Source organism: Lachnellula hyalina, assembly GCF_007821495.1.
Source record: "Lachnellula hyalina strain CBS 185.66 chromosome Unknown contig00066, whole genome shotgun sequence".
NCBI classification, from domain to species: Eukaryota; Fungi; Ascomycota; class Leotiomycetes; order Helotiales; family Lachnaceae; genus Lachnellula; species Lachnellula hyalina.
Genome location: NW_022157180.1, coordinates 128,600 through 153,445, shown reverse-complemented (window position 1 = coordinate 153,445; position 24,846 = coordinate 128,600). Strand labels below are relative to the sequence as shown.

The 24,846-nt window shown below is 47.5% G+C and overlaps 8 protein-coding genes across 8 annotated transcripts; 4 read left to right on the top strand and 4 right to left on the bottom strand.

The window, feature by feature from the left end:
* Positions 1-101: 101 nt before the first annotated feature.
* AMID (Amidase) lies at positions 102-1,942 on the top strand (the record flags this gene model as incomplete). Its single annotated transcript, XM_031149505.1, has 6 exons — positions 102-130; positions 178-317; positions 366-411; positions 458-1,319; positions 1,374-1,466; positions 1,520-1,942. The coding sequence occupies 6 exons, from the start codon at positions 102-104 to the stop codon at positions 1,940-1,942; spliced, it is 1,593 nt and encodes a 530-aa protein (XP_031005383.1).
* Positions 1,943-4,816: 2,874 nt separating this feature from the next.
* On the top strand, positions 4,817-6,290 carry LHYA1_G004546 (putative aspergillopepsin A-like aspartic endopeptidase; the record flags this gene model as incomplete). Its single annotated transcript, XM_031149504.1, has 2 exons — positions 4,817-6,104; positions 6,163-6,290. 2 exons carry the CDS (start codon positions 4,817-4,819, stop codon positions 6,288-6,290), a joined length of 1,416 nt encoding a protein of 471 aa, XP_031005384.1.
* Positions 6,291-6,674: 384 nt separating this feature from the next.
* LHYA1_G004545 (uncharacterized protein) lies at positions 6,675-7,603 on the bottom strand (the record flags this gene model as incomplete). Its single annotated transcript, XM_031149503.1, has 3 exons — positions 6,675-7,340; positions 7,426-7,497; positions 7,556-7,603. The coding sequence occupies 3 exons, from the start codon at positions 7,601-7,603 to the stop codon at positions 6,675-6,677; spliced, it is 786 nt and encodes a 261-aa protein (XP_031005381.1).
* Positions 7,604-13,577: 5,974 nt separating this feature from the next.
* LHYA1_G004544 (uncharacterized protein) lies at positions 13,578-14,288 on the bottom strand (the record flags this gene model as incomplete). The annotated part of the gene is made up of 3 exons (XM_031149502.1): positions 13,578-13,614; positions 13,667-14,112; positions 14,229-14,288. Coding segments are annotated over 3 exons (543 nt in total), but the record flags the coding sequence as incomplete, so codon positions are not given.
* A 463-nt stretch (positions 14,289-14,751) lies between these two features.
* MIA40 (Mitochondrial intermembrane space import and assembly protein 40) lies at positions 14,752-15,777 on the bottom strand (the record flags this gene model as incomplete). Its single annotated transcript, XM_031149501.1, has 3 exons — positions 14,752-15,085; positions 15,135-15,519; positions 15,573-15,777. The coding sequence occupies 3 exons, from the start codon at positions 15,775-15,777 to the stop codon at positions 14,752-14,754; spliced, it is 924 nt and encodes a 307-aa protein (XP_031005387.1).
* A 382-nt stretch (positions 15,778-16,159) lies between these two features.
* TPK2_1 (Thiamine pyrophosphokinase) lies at positions 16,160-16,918 on the top strand (the record flags this gene model as incomplete). The annotated part of the gene is made up of 1 exon (XM_031149500.1): positions 16,160-16,918. The coding sequence occupies one exon, from the start codon at positions 16,160-16,162 to the stop codon at positions 16,916-16,918; it is 759 nt and encodes a 252-aa protein (XP_031005388.1).
* Positions 16,919-17,767: 849 nt separating this feature from the next.
* Positions 17,768-18,610, top strand: LHYA1_G004541 (uncharacterized protein; the record flags this gene model as incomplete). Its single annotated transcript, XM_031149499.1, is given in 4 exon segments — positions 17,768-18,040; positions 18,078-18,123; positions 18,136-18,360; positions 18,456-18,610. 4 exon segments carry the CDS (start codon positions 17,768-17,770, stop codon positions 18,608-18,610), a joined length of 699 nt encoding a protein of 232 aa, XP_031005385.1.
* Positions 18,611-22,143: 3,533 nt separating this feature from the next.
* Spart (Spartin) lies at positions 22,144-23,844 on the bottom strand (the record flags this gene model as incomplete). The annotated part of the gene is made up of 3 exons (XM_031149498.1): positions 22,144-23,054; positions 23,135-23,774; positions 23,827-23,844. The coding sequence occupies 3 exons, from the start codon at positions 23,842-23,844 to the stop codon at positions 22,144-22,146; spliced, it is 1,569 nt and encodes a 522-aa protein (XP_031005386.1).
* Between the last annotated feature and the right edge of the window lie 1,002 nt (positions 23,845-24,846).

The window sequence follows — 24,846 nt, the reverse complement described above, 5'->3', positions numbered from 1 at the left end:
GTTGAAGCAGTTATCATTGCAATATATTCCATTGCCAAGGATTAAGAGATATCCGAGACTTTCTCGTATCGCAAGAATCGATTTGATTATCTGGACTAGCAATGTCTCTCCTTTCGGTGACGCCTGCAGTGTCAGTATTATATCTATCTCGACTAGGCTTATTCTAAACAAATCCAGAGGTGTGAAAGTTACCGAAGATGACATATCAGCTATTGCGTTGAAGCTTGGCTATGAGTTCAAGGGAAACGAAAAGGCCGAATATACTACCCTGCTCGCTGCAACATGCAATGCTATGCAATTCGTTCAGGAAATGGATGGTAAAGACGTCAGTATGGACGAAGTATCCCAATGTTGATCTCATTCAGATTATCAACCACAACCGGACTTTGGTTTAACGCCGAGAGAGAATATGTGAGTACTTCTCCGATTTATCAACGCTGTCACTTACAAGATTAAGCTACTTTCCCAAGAAGAAAGACAACCCTGATAATGCCTGGGCACATCGCTTCACAGCTGCTCATAAATCGCCATCATCGACCCTTTTGAAAGGCAAAACTATATGTATCAAAGACAACATTTGTGTAGCAGGTGTGCCGTGCTTGATAGGCAGAGACTTATCTTCGAAATGGATCCCCAAGCTGGATGCTACGATTGTATCAAGAATCCTGGAGGCTGGCGGAGTGATCACGGGCAAAGCAGTCTGCGAAAACTATAGCACAAGCGCCGCCTCGTTCACTGCGGCCACTGGTCCCGTTGACAACCCTTTCGCCAAAGGTTACAGTGCTGGAGGTAGTAGTTCGGGGACTGCGAATTTGGTAGGGAAGGGAGAGGTGGATCTTGGTATCGGAGCTGATCAGGGAGGATCAATCCGCATCCCGGCAGCTTTATGCGGTCTTGTTGGACTCAAAGCAACTGCTGGACTCATCCCATACACGGGCTGTGTGAGTAATGAAGCTACTATCGACTACGTCGGTCCTATGACTAGAACTGTCCTAGACAACGCAATACTGCTCGAGGCAATTGCTGGAGTCGATGGTCTTGACGATAGACAACGAGCCGGGACCCCTTTCCGAGACCAGGTGCCGAGATATTCGCAGATTCTACTCGATACCAAAGATTCGGGTGTCAAGGGGATGAAAATTGGAATTTTAAAGGAAGGAACACCGTCACCACTCACCGATCCAGCGGTGGAGAAGAAATTCAAAGCTGCTGCTGCCGTGTTGAAGGAATTGGGAGCGATCGTCGAAGAGGTCAGCATACCTATGCACGAGATTGCTCCTGCTATATTCGGTGTAGCAAGCAAGCAAGGTGGTGCAATGGTTTGTTTCCTTCTCGGGGTTTACCTTGGACCTACATCATCTGACTTAATGTAGGGCAGGGCTGGACGTGCTTCCGGAAGGCGTCAAGTCATGCTCACAGACTTGTATGAGGAGATGTTACCCATTACAGCAGAAGCAGTAGAGAAGGTAATAAAAATATCCAGGAGGTCTATCAGGGGAAAGTGCTAACAGCAGTGTAGATGAGTCCCATTAATAAGAATGCACTCTTCGCCGGCGAATTCTGCTGGGAAAGGTTCCCCAACGTATATGCCAAAGCGGTCAACCTTTGTCGCAAATTGACTGATACTTACGACGAGGTTTTCAAGAACTACGACGTCCTCATCATGCCCACCACCATCACACCCTCGAACCCTCTTCCACTGGAGACGGACTCAGCCATCACCAAGATGAGCAAGACGATTGGCAAGCTTGAGAATACGTGTCCGTTTAATGCTACTGGGCATCCTGCGCTGGCGATCCCAATTGGGTTTGTCCCAGCACAGGCGGATGAGAAGGTGAAGGTACCAGCGAGTATGCAGATTGTTGGAAGACATTTCGACGAAGTTGCTTGTTTGAAAGTGGGATATGCTTGGGAGAATGCAAGATCTTGGAAGGAATTCTGAGAAGTGTAAGATTACGAGTAGTTCTTCGATCTCGATAAACATGGATTTAGATGATGTTACTCGAGCGCCGCATTAAGTACAATCGTAGTCGTAGTTGTATATAGAAACATAATCTCAGACACCGCATCGAATGGCATAGGTCTACCGACTAACATAGACCACGCCCCAAGCCTCATCTATGCTCTCTTAAGTCTCACTCTCCACTTGGGTAGGGTTCGAGCCTCAGCCCCATTTTCGTGGTACTGTATCTTGCTTGCTATCTTTGACTAACCACATTTCCACACCTCAGACAATACACTCAGCTCAGCCGTTCAACCCCTCAGCCCCATCCTACCCAACGGAGAAGGAGCAAGCCGGGTATATATCAAGAACAGCTTACGGTACTTGTGCTGAGTCTGGCACGTGACGACGGCAGATCTAGATCAAGGCATGAAAGAAGGGGGATCACCCCGTGTATGATCTACAACATCGCCAGCCTTCATCTGAAGTTACCTTCTATTTTCGCAATACTGTGCAGTACGATCTCCGGAAATTCCCTTGTACTGGATGGGGGTATAGTACAGTAAGATCTGCTTGGAGTGTGGCTTTGGAAGGAGTGAATGAATGGGTGGCTGGGTGGTTTGAGTTGAGTTAAGGCTAGAGTAATGAGATCTGTTGCCGGAATAGAGCTTGATTTCGATAGGTTGATTTGGAATGTTTGTGTTTGTTTGGTCGGATTGGGATCATTAAAGCATTGAAGAAGGATGCGGGGGTGGGAGTGGGAAAGTGTGCACTCGGGATATACATCTAACCGCTCTAGATACACTGAGATCTACTGCCAGTAGCTTGAGTTTTCACATTTCGTATATACATGGATGCACAGTATCAAACAAAGAGTAAGACGACTTGCTCAACTCAAGAGGCGGAGAGAGACTGGATACCTGACTTGGTATTGAGATACATACCTATCTGCCTTCTGAACAAGGTCACTTACTCCGATCCGAGCATGAGGAAGTGGAGGAATCCCCCCAAAAAACCACTCGTATGGATTTCCCTTGGTGGCCTTGCGGTTGGTGGCTCACAAAAATAGGTAATGTTTGAAGAAATCTGACACCCGCCCCGGCTGCATGATACAGTACTGTATGCGAGTCCTGCTCTCATTGGCTGCCACAACCTCGTTTCATATCTGAACCACAAGAACCCCGACCTTTCGGCCAGTCGCTAGAACCCAATGGACAACCAAATGGACCGATTTGGCTTAATTGATTTGGAAACGGAAAAAAAAAAAGGAAAGGATGCGGAGAGGACGAGGACTGTCTAAAACTCGGAGGATGGATGAGCTCTCCGTGGATGAGGTGCAGGAGGTCCTTGCGTCGATCATTGAAAACAACAAAAGTCGCGAAAAGAAGGGTTTGGGAATACCACTGGGTGTAGAACTTAGCATGATGGCAGGCATGATGGAAGATTGAGTTTGAAGTTAGGTAGATTACCGTACAGTAGTAACAGTACCAGTCAAATTACGATATGCATAAGGTAAGCCAAGATAGATGTAGATGTAAGATTACAAGTAAACTGCACTGCTTACTGTAGTCTGCTGGTGGGCGTTCTGAGCCGCGAGCCACGATCCACTTGCCGGCAGGTGGTGGTGTTGTTGCTACGAGTCGTGGATCGATCTACATCGTAGCTCGGTTTCAGGGTGCTCTTTTCAGGTTCACGAAACACCCGATGCCAAGAGCAAGGGCAATTGCAACCTCTCGTCCCCAAGAAACAATTAATCCGTGGCCTGAGAGAGGGCCATTCTTTTTACCGCGCTCGTTTGAAGAGATTGCCATCGGAGACCTTTGTCTTGGCTACTCTACCTATGGTATGGTATTCGTGGGTCGTTGGACGGTACGAAGAGGTACGGCGTCTTGGCCAAAGAGATGCCGAGATGAGTAAGTATCTTACGAAAGGACTGCAATTAGGGTCTAAGTTACAGCAGTCGTTGTCGCGTCAGTAGGTTTCTTTTGGGGATTCATACCCCCTGGAAAGGTACGAGTAACGAGTAGTAGTAGTAGTAGGGTAGGGGTACGTAAGGTACAGTACCAAGCGTTCCACAACCAGCGGCCAGCCACAGCCAGCCAGACACAGCAGCTACTGTAAGGTACTCGTAGACGCAGACAGAGTCAGGTCAGGTACTGTACTGTGCCCCACCGTACCCTATGGCAAACCCTAACCCGAAGCCAAACAACCCTTCCACGTCAGCCGCATCCACCAATCCACCAATCCAACAGTCTCTGCACCCTAGAACGGGCGCTAGGCCTCGTCAATCACCCCTCTCCTCCGTCCGTCTGGCTCTCATTCAAGCTTCATGGTCCCTTCTCCCTCGCCCATCCAATTATACGACCGCCTTCCCAAGCACAGACTGCGCCATGAGCCTCCCGGTACTTCCAAAACCTGCCCACCCTTTCCTTCGCCTGCATGGTCTCCGCAGTGAGAAGATTGCCGCTTCGGGCTTGTCTGCATCAAGTCGCTCCCCCACCATTATGCTGCGTCAAGTGTCTGGCATCTAGTGCCTGGCATGTTTTAACCCTGCCGTGCAAATCCCTATAGAAGCGGCCAAGACTTCATGCTTTAGACCTCTTCTTTCTTCTCTATTCTGTTTTGTTCTTCTTCGTGCAATTCTGTTCTTCCCGTCTCCAAGCCATTTCCTGTTCCTATATTGCTTTTCATCTTTCAACTTTCCTCGGGGCGGGTATCCATTTTCTGCTATATTCCTTCGTTGACTCGACCAACTTGGAAAACGTTCTTTCCTTCAGCAGAGATCCTCGAGAAACTACCACTCTTTTATAACTTTATTAAAGAAAACCACCTGGTGTGGGACCGTGACCGAAGTCATCTTCAATTCTCGCAACTATGCACTCATTATTACAAACACTCTTCCTCTTGACCATTGTTACACTTGCTCTTGCAGCACCAGCACCAGAACGCCATGCACCAATACAAAAACGAAGCTTCAAGGTCGAACGGGTACCGAACCCGAATTTCAAGAGAACTCCAGGAGCTGGAACGAGGGCGATGATCAAGGCACACCGAAAATATCTGATTCCTCTTCCACCAGGACTTGCCGATGCTATGTCTCAGGCACAAGGTGCTGGAGCAACAGCTGATACGGCGGATGCGTTGACTAATTCATTGGCTGGTCTTACTGGCGGGAGTGCTGGAACTGGAGCAAAGAAGGGAAAGGCGAAAGGGTCAAAATCAGCGTCTTCAGCAGTGGCAACGCCTACTGGAGCAGCATCTACAGCAAGCTCAACCGCCGCCGCCTCTAACGGAACAGCTGGAAGTGGAAAGGTCACAGCAACTCCAGAGACGGGAGATACTGAATTTCTCTCCCCTGTTACCATCGGTGGTCAAACAATGAACATGGATTTCGACAGCGGATCTTCCGATCTTTGGGTTTTCAACACTCAATTAAGTACAGCTTCGCAAGCTGGGCACACTGTCTTTGACTCGACCAAATCTAGCACCTTCAAGCTCCAGCAGGGTGCTTCCTTCACAATCTCCTACGGTGACGGGTCTGGAGCCGCAGGGAATGTCGGTACAGACACGGTCAACATCGGAGGCGCCAGTGTGACCGGTCAAGCCATTGAAATGGCTACTGCAGTCTCTAGCTCATTCGTCCAGGACACGCAGTCCAACGGCCTAGTCGGCCTTGCATTCTCCAAGCTCAACACCGTCAAGCCGACCCAGGCAAAGACATTCTTCGACAACGCCATGGCCACTCTCGCACAGCCCGTGTTCACAGCCGATCTCCGCAAGGCAGCCGTCGGCGCCTACGAATTCGGCAACATCGACTCGACCAAGTTCAACGGTTCCCTCAGCTGGGCCGCAGTCAACACCACGCAGGGATTCTGGCAATTCTCGTCCCAGAAATTCCAGGTCGGTACCGGCACCGCCATGTCCGTTGCGGGAGGCCAGGCTATCGCTGACACGGGAACGACGCTGATGCTGGTCAACGCAGCCGTCGTGAACGCATACTACAGCCAAGTGACGGGTGCGGTAAACAACCAGACGGTGGGGGGCGTGACGTTCCCTTGTAGCGCGACGTTGCCGGATTTGATGGTCGATATTGGGGGAAACTACATGGCGCAGATCAGGGGTGATGATATTAATTTCGCGCAGGTGGACGCAGGTAGTGCGAGTACGTCTTCCTCCCTCATCTAAACATGAAATCTCTTACTAACATGTGCATCAATCAGCTTGCTTTGGTGGAGTCCAGGCTATCGATTCCAGCCTGCAAATTTACGGCGACATCATGTTCAAGTCGCAGTTCGTAGCATTCAATGGAGGAAATAACTCTATTGGAATGGCTCCTCATCAATCGTAGTTTGATGGGGTCGGTGGTCGTGGTATTGTATTTATTAGTGTCTAGAATCTTTTGGCGACATGCCGAAGAGATGGATGAATGAATGGCGGGGTCGGTTTTTCTCTTGCCAGTGTACAAATTTTATTTTCATGCGTTAGACTGGAATAAAACGGGCATCGGAATGAGAACTTTTCAATGCAATGATACCCTCATACTAGGTTGGATTTGAATAATACAGTGCAACGATATCAGCTCTTCTTGTAACTGGATTCTCGAGTTATTGATTTTACCGTCAGGCAACTCTTTACGCCAACCAAAGCTCACTCAGTGCCATATAGATACAAATACAATTCCACCAACGCAATACGACAATGACAATCCAGAATATCATTGTTGCGCCTTGAATCAATTATCCCTCTTCAACTTCTTCGCATTATCATCATCATCATCAGTCTCATTCTTCCTCTTCTTTCCCCTATTCGCCTTCACATTCTCAGCCTTCTTCCCCGCCTGCCTAGCACTACTCCTCTCTCCCTTCTTCGGCTCTTTCACCTCCTTCTTATTCCCTTTCTTCGCGACACCACTGGGCCGTCCCCGCGAAGGAGCCTTCTTCTTCTTCTCCTCGGATCCAGATCCAGGTCCGGATTCCTGCTGCGTACTGCTATCAGACCGATTCCTCACTTTGCGCAACGGTGATCTTTCCATCGGCACATACGCCGTCCCCGGAACCGAACCTCGTTCTCCCGAAGGAACATCGCACAATCTAGTGATCTGGCGCGTGCTAGTTGCCTCGGGCCTCTTCAGCCGCAGCACGAGGGTTTTCGTGCGCTTGCGGGCCGGCTTGGGTAGAGGGAGAGCGATGTTCGAATCCGAGTCCGAGGTTGTGTTTAGATGTAGAGATGGATTCGATGGCTGCTGGAGATTGTGATTACTACTAACCTTTGTTGTCTCTGATTTCTTCTCAGAGGGCGATTTCTTGACTGGGGGGCCCTTTTGAGGCTTGTCTTTGCTGCCGGGTTCGTTGGTGTAGTCGCCGCCGCGCGCTTCGTATTCTTTGCCTATCTTTGCGGCCTGTGGGTGGGGTGGGTTGTGTTAGATGGAGGTCTTTGGGGATGGGTTAGAGGGGATGAAAGATGGAGGCGGGGTGGATAGGGACCTTCCAGGCGGCCATCTTGCCTTTACCACTGCCATCCTTGTTGGGTTGGTTCTTCACTTCTGTGCGTGGCGGCTGTTAGTATGAGAGTTTGTGCGAGGGAATGTAGATGGATGTATTTGCCTTGAGTGACCTTGTCCTTCAACTTCGGATCGGTGGGTTTTCCTTTTGCTGAAACCATGTTGCTTCGAAGTTGAGTGACTGTGTAACAGTAGATACTAATTAAGTCTAGTAATGTTGCAGGGTCTTGTGATCGATTTGACGCAATGATGCACACAAGGGAATTAATATTATCTGAACGGTACGGATTGAAAAGAAAAATGAGCTCTGTTGAGCAGGAGCGCAATATCCAAAAAATTGAGGAATGTAGGAAATTAAAGTGGTGGGAAAGTTACATTTTATAGAGCAGGTGCAGGCTCGAGGTGGTGATGTCAATCAATTTGATTGCAATGCATTGCTTGCGATCGATCGTACCTGCATAAGCGAATAGGCAATAGGGGCTAAATCTGCGGGCGTATTTAGCTTGAGTTTCTATTGACATCCGTCACTCCTGCTTTCTATATATATTGACGCAAGGAGCCGGAGTTGTTTCGAAACATATATATATATATATGCTTTGAGGATGAAAGTAAATAACAAGATCAGCTCTTCGTGAGCTCGGAAAGGTAGTTCTTCCACGCGACGGACGATGAAGAGTCTACTGCCATCATCTTCTCATGGTAGCTGTAGATACTGGTAGATATGCTTTTTGGATTGGAAGAATTTTAAAGAAGAGATGTTTTTTGTTTATGTGAAAAGAGGAATCAGAGGGTTTCTATTAGAACCAAGTTACCGCAGCAAGGTTAGTTTTGTACGCTTACTCAAATCCAGTCAGATTTGAAATCGCCTTCTATTACAGGATCCATTACATTCGCTCTCTAGCCCAAATAACTCTTTGCATTCAATAAGTTTGACAGTCTCTTTTTCCCTCCAAGATTCACGTCAGTGCCGACCTTTTCCGCGTTTCGTCGCCATACCGCCTCGCCTCTTATACCCAATACTTTCCAATCTCTCTCAAATCCTCAATCAACGCTGGAGGGTTGTCTACCCCCGCAAAATGGCCACCGAAGTCGTGATCTAAAGAATCTCTCATTAGAATCATGTCCTGATCTAGCACGCGGCATATAAGCTTGCTTACTTCGGTATGAAACAAGATTCCCAACTTGAGCAGCTAGTGCCGGTGGCCAAAAGCCAGGATTGTATTTGAAGCCGCTGAAAAGCATGGGTGCGTCGGTCTGCGCCTTGGTGTAGACTGATCTGAGCGCTGTGGGGTTCTGGAAATATATATACATGGACGAGATGACGCTTTTGGTGAGGTAGTACAGTGAAACACTCTTCAAAATCTCGGTGTGGTCGAGAACCGAGGGAGCCGTTCCAGCTTGAGGATCGGACCCTAGAGTTCGAATTGTTAATAAAAGGCGGCATCCTGGTAGCCTTCTGCCATTATCTACACTTACAATTTAGGAATTTCTGTCCAATCCAGGCGAGCTGGCCAACTGGATTATCATATAGGGCCAGTCCAATGGTGTTTGGCTAAATCCCAATGCTTAGATTCCCTGTTTGACAGGATAAAATGCGAGTTTAAATACGCACCTCCGTTGACTGTTCAACTGTGTAGCCAATCCCAATTGAACTAAAAACTGCAGCCTCTTGCGCTTCGAACGTCTCTAGTGGGGAAAGGCTGATATTCAGAGCATCCAGCTCACTCGGTGATTTGGGAAGAAAAGGCAAGAAAGTAAAATGGGCTGCCCGAACAGAACTATTGTAATTGTCATACAGACTATAAGCAATGAATGAGCCCCAGTCGGTTCCATGAATAGCGTACTTCGAGTATCCTAAAACATCAGACATGAGGGTATTGAAAACTCGAGCAGTGTCATCAAGTGTCCAGTTTTCGGGAGGTGGCGACGAGAAGGCGAAGCCCGGGAGAGAAGGTACAACGATGTCGAATGCAACGGGTGTGTTGCTGGAAGTTTTGGAGTCCTGCAAGAGTGGGTTGATGACGGGCAAAAACTCAAGAAATGATCCTGGCCAGCCGTGTGTAAGAATTAACGGGATTGCATCTGGAGCTGCTGACTTTTGGTGGATGAAATGGATGGTGAGACCTTCGATCTCGGCTGTGAAATGGTTGAACCTGTATGCATGACTTAAATTAAAAGGATGTTCGGAGGCCAGATTTAGAACAATTCTTTCTACTCACTCATTCATAGCTAGCTGTTCCTTGCCCCAATCAAACGCAGTCAGCCACTCTGCCCGAAGCGACTTGAGACTATCCAGAGGAATTCCAGCAGAGGCACCTGGATACTCGGGGTTTTCTGGTAACTTGGTGTTGGTGACCATATTAAGCATATGCGGGACATCGCTGGATAGACTGATTGTGAATGGGCGCAGATCGAACCTGCCGCTGCTATTGAAGCTGGACTGAGCAGCTGAAAACCCCCAAGTCCCCATTAGACTAAAAAGCCCAGAAACGTTCTTATACATGGTGGCGACTAGATTGCCCTGAGCGGTTATGCCAGCTGGTGCAGGGTAAGATTTATGAATTGAACGGGTCAAAAATCCGGCGTCTCTCTGCTCTTATATACCATGGCTTGCGGTAGAACTGTGACAGGGATTTTGGTGGATGGGGCTATAAAGTCAGGGACATATCGGAACGCACCTAGAAATTTACCATACGGCGCACAGTGGCATAGAGATAATGTACCTTGCTCTTAATACCTGGCATCTTGTATAAGGGATAAACTTCTACACTACCTCTATCCAAAGTTGACGTCTTGTTCAGGAATCAGGCAATCTCGTGGGTTTCTCCCGAATCGGCTTAGCTCCTTGTATTTCAGTCACGATTCGCGATGAATGTTGCAAATTATTGATGATCCTACTTTGCTACGTTTAATATTATAAAAACTTTTGCAAGGGTCAGGCCTACCCCTCGAGAAAATCTGCTACTAGGCAATATGGAAGTAGGGATGTTTTGTGATGGAAATCGGCTAAGGGGGAAGGCAATGTTGATAACTTGGCAGCCTTGGCTTGAAAGATGTGTCAATTCGGTTACCTACTGGAACTCAAGTTGAAGAACTATCACTTTTAAATGAACTTTCACCAGCTACAGGATTGACGATTCAGTTGGTAGTGAAAAACTGTTTTGGCATTTTATTTTTAGCATAGGTGGAGTTTGTTGAACATTAGGTCCCGGCGGCACTACTAAGAGCTTCAAGACTGACATGTATGGATAGAAATGTTTCCGAGAAATGAAATGGAAAAGCATACTCGGCTAGCATAAAGCCTCCAATTGAGTTTAGATCCGTAAAGAAGATGGCATACTACGACTGAAATCGCAGTTTGCTGGCAATGAATAAAGCCAGTCCAGAAATTAGTATAACGTGAGAAAACGTGTCAGCTCGGAAACTGAACAGCAAATATGATGCGCCGATACTCGTTGTTTCGTCATACTTTTAAGGTGTCTTTCGATATTCTAGTTAGGTCATTTTTATCTTGCGTCAGTCACTAGCTGCGCAAAACCCCAGAGCGAGAATAATAATAGGATGTATGGTTACCTAATTCTAGCTTAAAAGACCAACAAATATGTTTGAAAGGAAAACCTGAAAATTCCGACTTATAACACACTCTTGTGCAACTCTGGTTTTCCTCTTGAGCTAAAAAGCGGGCCGCAAAACAAACCTGGACTGGAATCACCAGGCATCTCATCAGTCAAAATGACAATAAGTCCCGGCCCAAGACTAAAGAAAATGGTACTTACTTTACCTCCATACCAATTCTCGAAAATTGAACTTTCAACTTTGAATTAAAACAACAATTCTACCCATCACCCGCGAGAAAACAGCAAGCAATCTCGCAGTCTTGCGTGCAAAACTCCAGCTCGGACCTTGCATATATACACTCCAAAACACACGACGGCATTTATCCATCCGTCATGCCAGAACGCGACATTTCCCTGAATGGCTGCAACGGCCTTCCGAGCAACAACGGCTCTTTCATGGAATCTCTGCAGGCAATACCAGTACCAGCTCAGCAACCCGAAGTCATGACCCCATCATCATTCGAAACCGATACCGAAGAGTTAAACTTCCTCTTGGACTATATAGACCTAGGCCCACTATATCTCGAATTATTTTCGGGAGAAGAAGAAGAAGAAGAAGAAGAAGAATTTACTGCAGAGGAGTTGCTGCTGTTGATTGTCGTACCGGCTATGCCATGGAATGAGGATGAGGATGAGGATGTGGATCTGGTGTGGGTGGATGAAGAGAGTGCTAGCTCGAGACCTCCTGCGTACGATATGCGAGACGAGCTCCCTGGCTATTTCGAGGAACCGATGCCGCCGAAGTACGAGGACTGATGGCGTGGAAGATGATGAGGCACCATGGTTGCACTTACTATAGTAGAACTTCTCCACGCAAATTGAGATAGATAGTACTAGCTCAAGGAGAGAAGATAGTAGGATACTCGAGTCGAGATTTTGGAGTGCCTTAAAGAGACTCAACGAAGAGGAATAAATCATACAGAATGAGATGAGAGAAAAAATTTGGTTTCCTATGCTGCTAGTTACTTAATCCACATGCTACTTGTATCGACAACTGGTATATATCAAACCCGCCACATAAATTACATCCAGCAAAGAATATCTACTCATTCTAGCCTTAGGACTTGAAAAAAAAGGACCCCCAAAAGCATCGTGATGTCAGAATTCGACATCTTTCGGTTTGGTATCCCAAGTTTGGAAGCGGATGCACTACCTTAGCCAACCTGTGAATTGCTTGACTGACTTCCCACATCACATCCCAGAAAATAAAAAAGCAAGCCATTCATTCATTCAGTTACTGCATATCACACCGCAGAATCCAATCAAAAATCCAATCAATCGCTCTTCGCACGCAATTCCCCCCCAAAATTACCTACCTCCACATCGATACTCTTCACCAAGACAAGCCATCCATACACAATTCCAAACCGCATTGCATTATAACTCATCGTAACTCACTACCAAGAGAACCCACTACAACCCCCCCCCCCACTTTCGACCACACGGAATGTATATCCCCCAATGGATGGAATACGCCATCTACTCGCTAGCAGCCCTCGCCTTCCTCCTCGCCATCAAATGTATCATTGATGCAAGCGACGCCGAGAGTGAAGCCTCCCATCCTCGAGGTCGTACGCGGAGACGGCGGCGCGCAGGCATGGAAGTGGTGTGTCCGGGCTGCGAAACCGTCATGTGGTATCTACCAACAGACGAGGAGGCTCGGCCGCTCATCTCATGAGCCGCGATTGTGTGTGTATGGAGCGGGACTTTCGTCCTGGATATGGAGCGAGAGCTCAGCTGCCGAGATATACTGAGGGGGATATGGCGCCGCCATATGAGCCGTATGCGAGCCTCTAGAGGAGAAAGACAGTGTGATATTGGATTGGATGCTTTTTGAAATTGGTATCTTTCCTGCAAGGTGCTATTGCAGGAACCTGAGGCTGGTGCTGGGAGAGAAGAATAACCTAGGCGGAGTACATCGAGGTACTTACAGCTGTAAGAAAAATCGAATGTGGCATTTCTAGAAGTACAGTTTAAAAAAGGGGCCAGTCGATCAATTGATCGAAGAAAATACGCTATTTGTCCCAAACCACCAGGCCTTGGGGTGAAGCGAGAGAATGATCCGCGATTCGAGTTGAGCGTACAAGAAATAGCATACAAGAAGAAAGTAAAGCAAGAAAAGAGACATTAAGGGGAAGAAAAGCTTAGCTGAGTAATAGTTCTACCTACTTGAGAAGATGGCAAGAAGCGATAGGCGACTGAAATTTGTCGCCAGTTTAGACTGTCTGAGCGGGCGCAAAATACCCGGGTGCATCTTTGATTGATGGGAATTGCAGGTTCTTGAGTATGCTCGAGGAAGCTTGAATATTAAGATGAAACCAGGTGGTTTTATGGATCCAGTCTTTGATTCGCCTTCATCAATCGTGTACCAATAGACCCTCGTCAAGAAACCTATCAAAACATGGAGCGGTATGAAATACAGAGCTGAGAGTTTGCAGGGCGACGAAAAACCGCATCTACCAAAGAACCACCTAGCATATGCTAAACGTAGAAAATATGTCCCGATTCCATCTCATCTCTACTTCTTCTGGGGGTACTTGTTCTTGAAAAGGTATCTGTGATGTCGTTAGCACTGCACTCAGGCTATCAAAAAGATATCCGACATACTGGCTCAGGTAGTAATCTCCAGCCGCAAAGAGACCCACGACTCCTGTCCAAGCACCAACAACCTTCCAGCTCAACTCTCCAGCAGCATACTTGCGATAAGCTCCAAAACCCAGCCCAGTGCTAATAGCTACAACCGCAACAGCATTTCCGATAAACACAGGGTTATCGCTGTTGGCCTCAAATCTGCCAGCAACCTTCTTTGCCTTGGCTTTAGCGTTCTTCTCATCCTTGGAGAACTCCTTGGAGGCCTTAGAAGCTGTCTCCTTAGCGCGTGCTTCAGCGGCTTCAGCTTCGTGCTCCAGGCGGTCCCTTTGTGTGTCGGTCTTAATATCTTGCGACGAGAAGTCGGAGGGTACGGTGTGTACGGAGTCGGTATCGACGTCGATGAGGGAAGAAGTGCTAGCGGATTCGTTGGCGATAATCTCTGGAGGAGCTGGGGCACGCGCCTGGAGGGATATTAGCTTGTTTTCTAGAGTTGCGAAAGTCTTAACGGCGAGCTATAGCATTCAAGAGCTCGAGGTATCGTTGGGAGATGGAGATTGCAACAAGTAGAGCTACATACCTCGTCAGCCGATTGCTTTGGCCCTTTCGAGGCAGCTGCTGCGTAGGACATGGTGATATTTGCTTAGATAAGGTCAGCTGGACAAATCAACACACGTATTAATATCGGCGCAAGCTGGAATACATACGAGGAGTGTTTGGAGGGTACTTTTGTGCGATTTGAGGAGTATCGTGAGGTTGACAGGCTGAAAGAAGTTGTGCTCATGTGAACAAACGAAACCGGGAAGAGGGAGGGAGACTCGCGTAGCCAAGCTTACAAAATCCACTTGACGACGTTGACGTAGGCGGCTGAAGCAATCAACACAGGACAGGTTAGCTTCAGGGAACCTTGGGGGTAAAACTTTGGGCAATTGAAGACTGCCAAAGACGGATTTGGAGGCTCAAGCTCGAGATGTCTGAAAGTTTATAGTTGTTTAGGAATTTTCTCTGTATGTTACAATATAATGTGCCTCGTGATGCCCTTCCTTTTGTGTCTAGTATAGGTACATAATACATCTTTTACAAAAGCCAACTTCTGGCTCAATCTATTTTGTGGCATCGTGTGCTGCCTTGGGCAACAGTTGGCTACCTTCATCCCCAGAATCTTGTGACTCGCCGACCGTTTCTTTCGCAGTATCGACATGTACTTCTGGTGCATCCAGGATAGGTTTTTTCTGCTCTTCCGCTGGGGGTGCAGGTGTTGGCGCGGCTGCTTCCTTTGGTGGCTCCTGGGATGTCTTGGGCGCTGATTGAGGAGCTTCATCTCCTGGTGCCGGCGACGCTTCTCTCGCACGAAGTTCCTCCTCTACCTCCTCCTCATCATCTTCCAACTCCGCGCCATACATCTCAGGGTGTTGGCGGAAACAGTCCTGCATACCCCTGAGAATTTATTAGCTTGCCCCGTAATAGCAGACCGGCATGCACTCACTTGAACTTCTCTATACACTCCACGCCCTTTGGCTCCTGGTCAGAGTACACAAAACAGCTGAAAGCTTCTTTGAACTCATCCCCACAAGGACCGTGTGCCATGCCTCCCAAACATGGGCAATCCCAATTAATCTCCCCAGTCTCCGGATTAAATGCCCCTTGTTGACCTGCCTCTTCCTCTAAACCATCCATACCGCCCTCCTCTTCTCCCTCCTCTTCAGCCTGTTCCTCGCCTCCCTCGGCCATTGTTTCTGCCGCTTGTTTCTGTTGTTCTTCAGCGATCCGCTGAGCGTACCGTTGTCTCTTCTCTTCTACAATCGCATCTACCGTCGGCAGCTCCGAATCTTGTATATGGTGTATCGATTCATCGAGTTTTTGAATAGAAGCTGTGAACCAATTAGCATCATCCGGGAGCTTTGATTTTACCATTAAAACTAACCCTCGGGTTCCTCCGCAAACAAACTACTCGTATTGTAATAGTAGACCGCTCCAGCAGCTAATGCCCATCTTGCAGCACTGCTCTTCCAACTCCTCGACTTCTGCGTCGGGGGAGCTGTGCTTAGAAATCGTGTTCGAGAGTTGTTGACGACTGTTCGGGATGGTAGTATGCGTCTAGGCGCAGCTCGTACGGCGGACTTGAACATGATAGGAAGCTCGAAACTAAAGACAGTGATTCGAGAATCTGCAATATGGAACAAAAGAAAGGTGGCGCGAGAACACTCAAGCTTGATGACGCCGGAGTTGTTTTGTAAGCATCTTGGATTCCAAAAATTGTTCAGTGCCACGTGACTAATCGCAACCACCATTTTCGCAGTGTCGATTCTTTTCTTTCCATCCTGATCTAACTAAATTTCAGCTTCATCTTTTCGATATTTGGTATGATAAAGCAACACTTCTCTCCATACCTTACCCAGCTCAAGCAGTTTCCCTGAATAACCGTCTATGTACAAGGATATAAAATAACTTGCATATTCAGACTCGCCAACCCCTTGGTATCTTCCGCCAATGGCAACGATTGAAAACATAATGACATGGCATCCGGCTGATGTCTTTTCGAACAATCCCATAGCACACAAGGACTGCGCTCTCGTCATTCTCAATCAACCCTTGGAACTCAAACCATCTTTTTACGCCAAGATATGGAAGAATTCTATCTACAGAGTCGCCGCCGATGGAGGTGCGAATCGGATTTATGATATCAATACTTCCCATGAGGGAGATGATCTTACGTTGGATCTAGTCATTGGAGATTTAGATTCCATTTCCGCAAAAGCTACGAAATATTGGGAAGATAAAGGTGTCAGGATCACACATGATTCGGACCAATATTCCACGGATTACATGAAAGCTGTCAACTATATTTGGTCTGAAAAGCCGAAACCTCTCAACATTGTGGCAATTGGAGGACTCGGAGGACGAGTTGACCAAGGCTTATCAATGCTGCATCACCTCTACCTCTTTCAAAAAGACTATACTTCTGGCAAAATGTTCCTCCTTTCAAGCGAAGGAGTCACTTTTCTATTGAAGTCTGGAAGACATCGGATAAAGGCTAAAGAGACTTTCCAAGGCATTAGCTTAGGCAAACATGTTGGCATCATACCGATGAAGGAGCCATCTATCATCACGACCAAGGGCCTAGAGTGGGATGTCACAGATTGGCCAACGGAATTCGGTGGTCAGATCAGCACGAGCAATCACGTGCAGGAGGAATGGGTAACGATTGAGACAACGAAGGATGTTCTTTTCACGATTGATTTGAAATTTCTCCCACAAGAGTCTGGCTGAGAGAGAGGTTCTGTCAGAATTCGAATACCAGACGCGCACTACCATCTCTCCAAATCAAGTATGTCGGGAAGTACGGGAATATGTTATAGACCCAGCTCGACTACTTGACCAAGCATCATTTCCTGCTTCCCGTATCTCCTCGACCTATCGAGGAAACTGCTTGGCTTTTAAGTCGCTTGGAAGTTGGAACGGCCAGTAGTTAACTCGTACAGTGTTTGACGGCCTCCCCCAAAAGGACCCCCAATGGCAACGTGTACAAGCAGTAAAGGACCAAGTAGGCCATACGGGTAGCAGTGAATAGCGCTGATTAGGCAGAGTATCTCGGATGGTTTGGGATAGCCTTTCTGAGAGTCTTTCATATGATATGCTACACATGACACCTGGGAATTGATTCTACATACCATCATTCTTCTTGACTCTGGGATTCTTTATTTTGGTATCTTTTTACAGCCTAAGCCCATCGAGGCCTAGGTAATGTTGAGCAAGTCTCTTGATCCGTCTGAGCAAGCGTAACGCAGCTTTCTCAAGGGCAAACTTATTAATGGAACAGATCAAGTACTTACAAACGCCATTATACCCTAGAGTTCTGCAATCTGGACAACAGCATAACTTGAAACTCATCAAGGGGCGCGTCCCATATCGGCTTTTTAATCAAGACGAGAGCGGGTAGGTCGCCATTTAAGGCTACCCGCACATCTCCAAGGTAGGTCAATTAGTAAAGAAACACCCATAGAACATTCACTTTCGCCTCTAGCACTCGCACTCGAGCACAGCTTCACGTCTCCTACCTCGAGAAAAAGGCATCGACAATGACCTTTCTGCGCGTCACTCCAGGGCACTGTGGCAGCGATGGATCAGTGGGGACAGCATCAACTCGGTCCGACTCTAGGCAATGCCACAAAAGCAGTCGACGATTTCGGGAAGGATAAGCTGCGACTGGCGCTCAGTGAAGTTTGCAAGAACCTGGACGGATTTGGCAAGACGAAGCTGGGCCCTGTATTAGTAGGCACAGGAGCCGCTTTGGAAGGCTTTGGAAAGAACAAGCTAGGACCCGCTCTCAGTGAAGTTGCAAAGGCTGCGGATCATTTTGGTCATCATCATCTTGGACCTGCTGTTGGAGGAGTCGGCAAGTCCCTTGATGAAATTTGGAATGACCAAGTTGGATCCTGCATTGGGGGAAACCGCAGCGGCTCTTGATGACTTCGGTAAAAAATAAGTTGCGACCTGCTTTCGGCCAAGTAGTAAAGACAGCAGATCATTTCGGCCAGCACCAACTTGGACCAGCACTGACAAGCTCTCCGGAGAATCTGGCAAGTGGATCAAGGAGCACCCCGGACGGACAGCTCTTCTTGCTACTAGTGTGGCTACAATAGCTGCACCTAGTATCGTGAGCGGACCTTTACTCTGGGCTTTCGGATGTAGACGTACTAGTACACTAGGAGGTTAGATCTTCTTTTTCTTCTTCTTCTTTCTTTCGGCCGTATTTATTTCTCTGTGGCTTTTGGTAGTTATTTACTTACATTCGGGATATTTGTAGGATCGGCAGCAGCTGTGGTTCAGTCTACGGTGGGCAATCTAGCTGCTCGAGGAGCAACTGGCATGGCTTTGCAAGACAGCGCTACATTTCCTGAACACCAGTTTAAGACACACATTCTCCGAATTCAAGTATTGTCAGTATCAATAGGAGCATAATGCTGCACCCGAGAAGCCAATTCACAAGCAGTAAGAAGAATTTTGATGAAGAGCATTTTGAGATCTATTCGGCTAGAAAAGTCTCGCAGATAACTCTTTTGTTAAGCCTCCACACCTCCACAACCTCTCCTAACCATCCTCCTACACCATCCACAGATCGCGAAAGACGCCTCTTCTAGTTACCTGTACGGTTGTCCTCACTCGCCTGTTGTCTACTAGCCTCTCCTGCCTCCCATTCCTTTTGTTCTTCCTCCAATTCCCTTTGTTCTCTCTCCCCCCTTTCCCTAGCCCTTCGTTCTCTCCTTTCTTCTGCTAACACATCGACAGCTATCTCTCTGCAATCTTCGCAGAAGCGTCTCGGTTCTTGTAAAATGGTGTTGTCGTACGGTGCCACCTGAAGCCCGGCTTCTACGTTCCAGGGACAGTTAACGATGTCACGGTCCGGGTCAGTGAAATAACCGCAGGGGATGTCGCCAAATACTTCGTGGCCGCAACCATACCTTGTGAACTGAGTGTGGAACATGGCTTGTATGTAATGTTGAGGCACTGGGTATTCGCGTTGATCTGGTTAAGTAACAAGGTAACTGGTATCTTAAGTGTAGCTTATGTTGCAGTGAACGTCTGGTGGTGTCGATCGATTTATCTTATACTTTGCGTGTTGGTAGTTTTTGAGAGTGCAAGGAAAAGGGGACAAGAAGGAGTTTTTTATATAATTCTTATTGGCAGTTGTGAATCAGAGGGAAGACGAAAGGGAAGGCAATAATACCATGATTGTTCTGCTAATGGGAACTTCAGTGTAGATGCTACAATCACTTGGTCTGTATGTACAATTCGTACAGCTCCACGTTGAAAAACCACCCACAGACGTACTGCTGTGGTGTTGGGACTGGTAGATGATTGTCCTGTCTACTTATCGAAAGGTTGATGTGGCTAAGCCTAAGCGAGAGAAAAGGGGGCACCATGTAGCCGCTATCTTTCTGGCAAGCCACGAACATTCAGAGCAAATACTCTCGGACATTAACTTGATTATTGCCAGAGGACGCAGAGGATGTAGAATAACGGATTCAGCTTGCAGAGTGTGAATAAAGCATTCGAACGATTGTTATCTCGCACACAATCTACATTTGTATCCCTTTTCCTCTATACTCCGTACCCCATACTTCATACCCCATCCTTCCCACAATCAACTCATCAGCGGTAGCCGAGTGGATGGACCCTTCCACACCATTCTCTATACCCTAGAGTTCCAATACAAAATAGACCCGAGATTGATAACCGCAGCGACCCACGGCCCAACGACTTGCGGTAGCAAGGCGAACATTCGTAAGAAGATGGCGAATATTCTAGCGGTAGTGTTGGGGAAGAAGAGCACGGCGATGATTTGGAAGAGGGGGAGCATGGTGTTTGTTTGTGTGTGTGCTGGTTTTGAAAGGGAAAGTTAATGTGGAAGTTGCTGTGGAAATGGAAGTGGAGTTGGTGTATGGAATGGTGTGCCAGTTCTTCTCGTGAAAGCTTTGGAGGTAATATCGATGTAAGAATCAATTGATAACTTGAAGGTAATATGAGATGATGATATGAAAAAAAATGCAAATTTTGGGAGGAAGGCACGCATGCAGGGTATCTGAATTCCTTTCTGATCTGGTTGAACTAAAGTCTCGAATTCGGTTTCTTTATTTGTTTATTCACCCACCTGGTCTGTCTCGTCTCGGATCTAGCGAGTATTATAATTGGGTATTCTCTTCCTAAATCCCCACTGCGATATCGAGTTTGATCATGACATAGCAATAGAAAGCTGAACGAAATCTCGGGCACGGACGGGTAACAAATACTAGTCCAGACTGAAACCGCATTGTAGACTGCAAGCCTCTTTTGCTTGTCTGGAATTTTAAGGGAATTCAGGCACACCTCAATCAGATTTTGCTCCTCCTGACCATGATTCTTCCTATAACCTTAGTAGGCTGGTTGGTTCGTCATTCACCATGTACCACAGCTAGGGGTCTGGGACGTTACTCATCCTGCTCCCTTTTGTACTCCTCTTCAGTAAAATGCGCGTGACTATCATCAGCACCACTGAACATTCCAACTGCACCTCCAATAGCAGACCCAAACCTGGTCAACCCATGCACAGCCGCAACCCCATACCCACCCATCTGCGAGCTTGTTAGATACGCAATGGTGCTTCTTGCGCCTACTTTCCCTACTGCCGATTGAATCATCGCTGCTGTACTTCCTGGTTACATGTATTAATATAAATTCTGAAACCGACAAGAGAGTCAGAAGCGAGGGTAAGAATGCATGTCATAACATGAAGGTGTAAAGTGACCTTTCGCAGAGTGATAACTCACCTGCCCTCACACCAGCAGAACCCCAACCAGCAGCCCATAGTACAGGCCCAGCGATGATACCAGGTGCGAAAAAAGTCAGCGCATTGGCGGCCATCCAAGCAGTCTTTACTGGGTGTCCTTTTGCATGTTTCAAGGCCTCTTCTGGAAATCTCTGCGCCTTCTCTAAGATGACATGTAGAACCGGTTTACCAACACCGTCATCGCCTTCATCGGCAATAGCCTCAAAGAATTCCTGGCCATAATTCTCGATTGCTTTGATGCCTTTCTCCAGTGCTGGAGCCAGGGTATTCTTTCCAAACTTGTCAGCCTCCGCTACAGCAGCTCCAAGATGCTGTCCCCCAAAACCGCTCGCGGTCTTGAAGACCTCTCCAGCAGCTGGTTCCAAAGTCTTCTTCCACCAGTCTCCCAAAGCCTTGAACCCTTCATCAGGCGTAATAGCATACCCAACTTGTCCGAATTGGATTGCAGAATACAGGCAAACGGTAAACAAAGCTTGGAGCTTCATTCTTGATACGCCGTGCTCCGTACCGAGCGTGATATCGGTGCAGCCTCGTGTGTGGTGGAGAAGGATAGGTACCTAGATAGGTGTCGTACGTCGAGGCGATTGAGGATAAATAATACAGACGAATTTGAGGTTGACTGTTTATTGTTTTGCGTTGTTTTGATTTGGCGCTGTATAAAGGAATATGGGTAAAGGGAAGGCATATCTAGACACGCTAATGGGCGCTAACGCCCCCCTCATCACGTGTACGTGACACAAGATCGTGACGCCTCAAAAGCCTCTAATAGTATCTATGTAAAGGGGAAAGTATATAGGTAAAATTCAAACAAACACCTTCCACTTATCCTCTTACATACCTACCTTCATATACATATGCATAAATAGATCATTCGATACCTACCTACCTACCAAAAATCCCCCCAGGAGGATTATCCATTCTTGTTGCACGAGTGTCCTCGGTTGCATGTTCAAGTTCTCGTAGGAGAATCAATTATATATATATACTGTATTGATACCTAGCTAGGGAAAGAACTGCAATACAGCTAACTAATCGCATAGTAGGGCAAAATAAAATTCAGAGGTATAAATATGTCATAACCCATTATCCATCATCATCCTAAGCCACCCACCGACTTCCGACCCATTCATACAATCATAATAATTTCCCTAAAAAAGGTTCATCTATCTCAACGCTTGACATCCGCGACCTTCTGTCCCTCAAGCGGCTCTCCAGGTCCACTTCCATAAGCAGGCGGAGCGGCCCGTCCGTACCCCACAACATCAGGGGACTCCCGTCCACCAGTCATACTAAGATCATCCTTAAAGCGTCCCTTGCCATCCTTGACTGAAGAAGCCCCCGAACTCATCACACCTCCATCACCACCACCAACGATCAAATCTCCGCCCCCGCGAACCTTGCCAACAACCATACCCTTGGCGACAGATTTGACAACAGCTTTCCTCGACACGCCTGCAGCGTCAATATAGACAAGTCCAACGTTCTTGAAACCACCACCAATACTCTTGGAGATTTCCCCAGCTTCTGGTCCATATTTGTGGCCTACGACCGTAGTAGCAGCCGTCGAGGTAGAAGCAAGGAGGTTTCGACCCGCTTGATCAATACCATCAGCAATGGTAGAAAACGCCATCATGCTCTTATTCAATAAACCAGGCTTATATTCATCCACCAGCGTGCCATCCGGTGCAATGCCCTTATGTGCCTTCGTCCCACGCTTTGAAAGCGTAGCTCCGATGTTCTGGGCATATTTGCCTACCTGACCTACGGTTTTAGAACTCAGGCCTGCTGCCCCTTCAGTGAAGGTATGGACTTTGCGGACGCGAGCCTGGGTTGTAGGGGTAAAGGTCATGGGCTTGGAGTTTGGCTTTGTCTTTTGCGTGAAGGACTCGGCCTGGGTTGTTAGGGTTTTGGAGACGAAAGATGAGGTTGTGACGATAAGGCGCGACGCCATGGCTGCTTTGCCGACGAGGGTAGAATTCTTGTAGGCAGGATGCATAGACATTTCGAGGTACTCTTTCGAGGCTGGGGCCACGCCGATGTTTTGAGAACCATCTTGTGGGAGAGTGATTTCGACAGGGTCTGGTGGTCGTTAGTGATGTGAAAGGAACATGATATTTAGAGATGCCATGGACTTTGCCATTACTGATGGGACTACAAACCTTTAGATCCTGGCTTCATCTTTATATCTTCCACGACATGGAAACCTTCACCAAGTTCCCCAACTACACTTCCATTCTCCTCATCAACCAGCACAATCTGACCTCCAGCAACCGAACTAGAGCTGCCTGGGACATATGCCTCTCCTGGTTGAAAAGCAGAGGGATCGTATGCAGCAATAGGAGCACTCTTTTCCTTTGACTTACGAGACCTAGCGCTCTTTGGCGGCGGGGCACGCTCCAAAAATGCCGTACATTGGGCGAGAATTGTCTCAAATGTATCGACATCCTCTTGAGAACCCTTGCCACTCCCTACACCAGGGAATTCTATCCTTGTAAAAGCCCCACTCTCTGGACCCAGGTCCCATCTTGGGATTAGGTAGCTATTGGGCGGTTGATGGTAGATTTGGGTGGTTGCAGGAAGAGGGAGGTCGAGCTCGGGAGGTAGATGGAGATGGAGGTAGAAGTCTTCTTCTGGGGCCTGGGATTGTGGGTCGGCGGAGGATAGGTCAGAGAATGGTGAGGAGGTCGGGACCATCAAGAGGGAAAGAGTTTGGGGGCCTGAAGCTGTCAAGGACTCCTCTTTGCCATTCTCGATATGGTAAGCATTAATGCCATTGATGGCATAGAGAAGCTTGGGGTCCTGCTGATATCAGTGGGATTGCGGTGGTGTAAGGGATCATTTAGCAACTCACATTGTGTCCTGAAGACATAGTGCTGGTTGACGAGAGTTCTTGTGCTAATAAATCAAGTTCTCATGCAGGTACAGTGCGGAGGATTGATGAGGGGAGGGGCAAGAGAGGGAAGAAAGCAGTGGCGAGGAAATTGCAGTGAAGTGATCAGTAGGGTAGGGTAGGGTAGGGTAGGGTAGGGTAGGCTAGGCTATGTTCACACAAACAGAAGGAGCATGTAAGAAGTTTATAATACTGTACATTCTAAGTTAAGAATAGCGAGCGGCCGAAGCGGTTATCAACATCGTTCCAACATCCACGATAGTGTTTGAAGCGCGTAACAGGAATGCTTGGAAGCCAATGTTGAACCAATGACGTGAGGATTAAGCCACCGGCGTGTAAAGGTGGCGCGCGCCGTGTTGCCCCTCACTTGGCGTGGTAATCAGCGGCTGCGAGGGGAGGGCGGCTGCTGGAGTGCTAGAGATTAGATTGGGTTGAGCAGTTCTACACATAGTGCCAATTGTAAGCATCTATCTCTATTGCTGTTACAAGTACTTTCTTGAGGTTGTGGATGGCAGTGTTATAGATTGAAGGCAGATCCCAGGTACCGTGCATTTTGAAAATGGTGCCAAGAGTTATGATCATTTGGGCTGGCACCCATTTAGAATTTTACGAGTAGGTAGAGAGAGAGTCTTACCCTCGTGGAAAGAGAGTGCTGAATGATTGGGAAACCGTCCTATACATTTAAATATGCCTGGTGGCTTAATCGGAGTGATCGGGGTGACAGGATATGGGAATGGGAATATCTCGGATTTGAATAAACCATTTTCAACTTCTCCTATCTCCGACCCCACCAGATGGAAACCGTTACGCTCCGTACAGCCTTCTGAAGTTCTGCGTTGTTTAGTAAGCATGTGACTGGTATTGCGACATCTAGAAGACTAAGCTGTTGTGACCAACACCGGAATCGAGCTTCATTCATGCTGTGCGTTTGTTTTCGGGACTGACAACCATCAGCTCAACCTGGAAATGGGGACTGCGGGG